The sequence below is a fragment of the Grampus griseus genome (assembly GCF_964374135.1).
Source record: "Grampus griseus genome assembly, chromosome: 16".
Classification (NCBI taxonomy): Eukaryota; Metazoa; Chordata; class Mammalia; order Artiodactyla; family Delphinidae; genus Grampus; species Grampus griseus.
This window is the reverse complement of record NC_139010.1, coordinates 28,993,656-28,998,395: the sequence shown is the minus strand read 5'-3', so window position 1 is coordinate 28,998,395 and position 4,740 is coordinate 28,993,656. Positions and strand designations below refer to the sequence as shown.

Below are 4,740 nucleotides of genomic sequence, written 5' to 3'. Positions count from 1 at the left end.
TGCGGCCCTGGAGTTGACAGTCCGGCTGTTGTCCACACTCCCGCCAGTGCTCCTTCTGAACAACCCCAAACTGTTCCTCACACACACCCTCCTGCCAAAGAAGGTTTCAGTTTATTCTCCAGCTGGGGAAAAGGACGGACGACGAGGAAGAAAAAAGAGAGAGGCGGCAGACAGCAAACGTAGAATAAATGTCCAGCTTGTCCTCCGAGCGAAATCGGGGGAGGGACACGCAGGGGAGCGGCGAAGAGGGAGCTGCCCATTAAAACCAGCGCTGAGAGTCCTGGCGGCGGCGGCGGCGGCGGCGGCGGCGGCGGCAGCGGCGCGGGACGCGTCACATCCCCTTGACCCTCCAATCACCTCGGGCTCCCATTTGATTGGAAGGCGGCAAAGGCTTTAATCTCCCCCTCGGTGCAGCTGCTTTTGAAGTGAGTTTCCTCGCCAGAGCCCAGGCTGGACAGGCAGCGGCTCACATCGCGGAGAGCAGCGCAGGCGCTAGCGCCGGGCCGCGAGTGCGCAGCGCAGGGGCACAGCCCGAGGCGGACACCGCGAGCCACCCGGCACTCCCACAGTCGGGCCGGCTCCTCCCGCTCGGCCACGGCTCCGCTGCGGGCCACCCAGGATTATTCGCTTCTGGCTCCAGGCGCCGAGAAGGCGCTCTGGGCGCCCGTGATCGCCGCGCCAGCTCCTCCTCCTCCTGCTGCTGCTCCTGCTCCCCCGGCGAGCGCGCAGCCCCGAGCCCGCCCCGCGCCTCCAGGAGCCCTCCCCGCGCTGCTCCCATGCGCGCGGGTGGGTCATGAGCACAGCGCCCTCGCTTTCTGCCTTAAGAAGCAGTAAGCACAGCGGCGGCGGCAGCGGCAGCGCGGACCCTGCCTGGACCAGCGCGCTCTCTGGAAATAGCTCCGGCTCCGGCCCCGGCCCAGGCTCGTCCCCGGCCGGCAGCACCAAGCCTTTTGTGCACGCCGTGCCCCCCTCTGACCCTCTCCGCCAGGCTAACCGCTTGCCCATCAAGGTGCTGAAGATGCTGACGGCACGGACTGGCCACATTTTGCACCCCGAGTACCTGCAGCCCCTGCCTTCCACTCCCGTCAGCCCCATAGAGGTAAGGACCCTATCCCTGGAGCGCGCTGGGACCACCACCCTGGCTGCCCCTTCACAGGATTTCTTTCTCTCTGGATCGGGGGAGGGGGGGATGGAAGGGGGGTCGGAGTGATTCAGCTCCGGGATGAGAGGAGAGGATAGTGCTCCCGCACCTTAAAACTAGGGCGGAAAGAGAGGAGGTGGTAGAATGAGGTGTGAATACTAGAAGGTAAGGCAGCCGAAACTTGTTTCTCCCTTTGGTATTAAAGCCCCTACCCCGACCGAGGTCCGCTCATTCTCAGCCTGGAAGATAGGAGCCCGGGAGCCCAAACTACGGTTCCAAAGTCCCAGTCCTCCGGTTCTCCAGAAGCTGGTGTTTGTACACAGCCTCTAAGGCGCCAATCACCCGAACCCTTACTCGAATTAGGGGTGTGTGTGGGTGCGTGGGGTTACAGTTCTGGGTCAAAGAGTCAGAAACCAAAACATTTTGCAATTTTTTTTTTAATACAGTCATCGCTTAGAGAGGACAGGAAAGATCCTGATGGCGGGCGTGGGGGGGGGGAGTGCTGTGGCCTTTCTCAAGAGCGAGAATATGTGTGTGTAGAAGGGGTGTCGCCTAGAATTGCGCCTTGGGGCTGGGAGGATCTTTGCGGGTCTTGGCGGAGGTGCGTTTGAAACCTAGAAGCCAGGATTCTAAACGGTTTCCCCTTCTTTCTTTGTGCCCCCCCCCACGTCTGACCCCCGCAGCTTGATGCCAAGAAGAGCCCGCTGGCGCTGTTGGCCCAAACATGCTCGCAGATCGGGAAGCCCGACCCCTCGCCCTCGTCCAAACTCTCCTCGGTCGCCTCCAACGGGGGAGGCGCGGGTGGTGCTGGCGGCGGCGCCGGGGGCGACAAGGACGCAAAGTCGGGCCCCCTCAAGATGAGCGACATCGGCGTGGAGGACAAGTCGAGTTTCAAGCCGTACTCCAAACCCGGCTCGGATAAGAAGGAGCCGGGAGGCGGCGGCGGCGGAGGCGGGGGCGGCGGGGGCGGCGGCGGGGGGGTTTCGGCGGAGAAGTCAGGATTCCGGGTACCGAGCGCCACCTGCCAGCCATTCACGCCCAGGACAGGCAGCCCAAGCTCCAGCGCCTCGGCCTGCTCGCCAGGAGGCATGCTGCCTTCGGCCGGGGGCGGCCCGGAGGGCAAGGACGACAAGAAGGACCCCGAGGCGGGCGGTGGCGGCAACAAGGGCTCCGGGGGCGCCTCGGCCGAAGGGGGACCCACGGGGTTGGCGCACGGCCGGATTAGCTGTGGCGGCGGGATTAATGTGGACGTGAACCAGCACCCAGATGGGGGCCCCGGGGGCAAGGCTCTAGGCTCGGACTGTGGCGGCTCATCGGGCTCCGGCTCCGGCCCCAGCGCGCCCACCTCCTCCTCGGTGTTGGGCTCTGGGCTGGTGGCGCCCGTGTCGCCCTACAAGCCGGGCCAGACAGTGTTCCCTCTGCCTCCCGCGGGCATGACCTACCCAGGCAGCCTGGCTGGGGCCTACGCCGGCTACCCGCCCCAGTTCCTGCCACACGGGGTGGCGCTCGACCCCACCAAGCCGGGCAGCCTGGTGGGGGCGCAGCTGGCGGCGGCCGCGGCGGGCTCTCTGGGCTGCAGTAAGCCCGCCGGCTCGAGCCCCTTGGCCGGAGCGTCGCCGCCGTCCGTGATGACAGCCAGTTTGTGCCGGGACCCGTACTGCCTCAGCTACCACTGCGCCAGCCACCTGGCTGGGGCGGCGGCAGCCAGCGCGTCGTGCGCTCACGATCCAGCCGCGGCGGCTGCGGCTCTCAAGTCCGGATACCCGCTGGTGTACCCCACGCACCCTCTGCACGGCGTGCACTCATCGCTAACCGCTGCCGCGGCTGCCGGCGCCACACCGCCCTCTCTGGCCGGCCACCCCCTCTACCCCTACGGCTTCATGCTCCCTAACGACCCACTCCCCCACATCTGCAACTGGGTGTCGGCCAACGGGCCTTGCGACAAGCGCTTCGCTACGTCCGAAGAGCTGCTGAGCCACTTGCGGACCCATACGGCCTTCCCCGGGACAGACAAACTGTTGTCGGGCTACCCCAGCTCTTCGTCTCTGGCCAGCGCTGCAGCGGCCGCCATGGCTTGCCACATGCACATCCCCACGTCGGGCGCCCCGGGCAGCCCCGGGACGCTGGCGCTGCGCAGCCCTCACCACGCGCTGGGACTCAGCAGCCGCTACCACCCCTACTCCAAGAGCCCGCTCCCCACGCCCGGCGCTCCCGTGCCCGTGCCCGCCGCCACCGGACCCTACTACTCCCCCTACGCCCTCTACGGACAGAGACTGACCACGGCCTCCGCGCTGGGGTACCAGTGAGGACGGTCGGGAGGGCTGTCGAGGGAAAGAAAAGAACTGGGGAGTGGGGAAGAGCCGAGGGAGGGGCGGGAACAGGGCAGAGGCTACTGTCACCCGCGCGTGGGGATCACCCGGGCCAGAAAAGGAAAAAATATATATATACCGTATCTATCTACCCGAAACAGCGACCGAGACCCGGTGGGAAACTCACTCTCCTTTTCCCCACCTCTCATCTCCCCACCCAAACTTTACAAAAGTTGAAAAAATATCATTTGACTTTTTATAGAAAAAGAAGGAAAAAATAATTGAGAAAGTGTTCATCTGAGGACTGCATCGGTGGACACTGGTATTTATTTATGTTAGCTCCAAGCGGACCCGTGGTTCAAAAGTGCATTACTTAGTTTGAGCTCCGTAGGTAAAAAGGAAGAGGGGGAAAAAATTAAACCTTGAGGGTAAAAATGTGGAAAACAAACCCTCCCGTCCCTTGTAGATTATAAATAAATACAAAACCGCCACAGAACTAGAGATCTTCTCTTTAATGTTACTTTAAAATTGCTATGATTGTATTGTACGTTCTTATTTAATGTCTGATTGAAACAAATTTACCTGCATGTTTGTTACAAAAAATGAAAAAAAAAAAACAAAACAAGTCACAATTTGTCAGCTCTGATTTCAAATTGCAATTATTTTTAAGGTGTATACCATCGAAAGAGAATGGATATTTTTTTGTATGTAGTCTGGAAGAAAAAAAAAAGGAAAAACAATTCTATTCCAAAACCTCATTTGCCTTATTTTGTTCTTTAAAAGGAACACTTAACTATTTTTAATTTTTAAGTCCACCCGCTGAGAAGGGGACAAGTAAGGTTTACGTCATGTACTAAAATAATAGACAATGTATCGCTTTAAAGATTAAAATTCCGTATATTTGATGTATTAAAAGGTTTTACTTCTTATTATCTTTTTTTTATTTTTGGTTAAAGAGAAAGAAGAGCATGGCAGTTTCGGCCTCAGTGGGTTCCCTGGGCCTCATGGCTACTCATTCTTCCCAGAACTGTGGCCGCATTTCCGATTGTTTGGTTGTGATTTTCAGGAAGAGGCAAAGGCTTCAGACGGGCTGGCCAATCGTGGGGTTGGCCTTGGGGAAAATATTTTTAAAGGGGATTTCACAATGTGGAAAGATAGTGTCCTTAGCTATCGCTAATTTCGTTTTTAATTTTTCTCCCAGCAGCTGGTTTGTTAAAAGTGAAAGAAAAGAAAAGGATTTTTAAATTTTTTCCTACTGAGATTTTCGGGAGTTTGGGTTTCGTTTTGTGC

The 4,740-nt window shown here is 58.9% G+C and overlaps 1 protein-coding gene across 1 annotated transcript; it reads left to right on the top strand.

Annotated features, from left to right (window-relative positions):
• Positions 1-354: 354 nt before the first annotated feature.
• ZNF503 (zinc finger protein 503) lies at positions 355-4,382 on the top strand. Its single transcript, XM_082674209.1, has 2 exons — positions 355-1,099; positions 1,825-4,382. The coding sequence occupies exons 1-2, from the start codon at positions 794-796 to the stop codon at positions 3,445-3,447; spliced, it is 1,929 nt and encodes a 642-aa protein (XP_082530335.1). The 5' UTR covers positions 355-793; the 3' UTR covers positions 3,448-4,382.
• The last annotated feature ends 358 nt before the right edge of the window (positions 4,383-4,740 follow it).

Bases quoted from the DNA above. Each gene is read 5' to 3' on its own strand.
- ZNF503 (XM_082674209.1), top strand. From the start codon at position 794: ATGAGCACAGCGCCCTCGCTTTCTGCCTTAAGAAGCAGTAAGCACAGC. The intron at 1,100-1,824 runs GTAAGGACCCTA...TGACCCCCGCAG, and splicing joins CTCCCGTCAGCCCCATAGAG to CTTGATGCCAAGAAGAGCCC.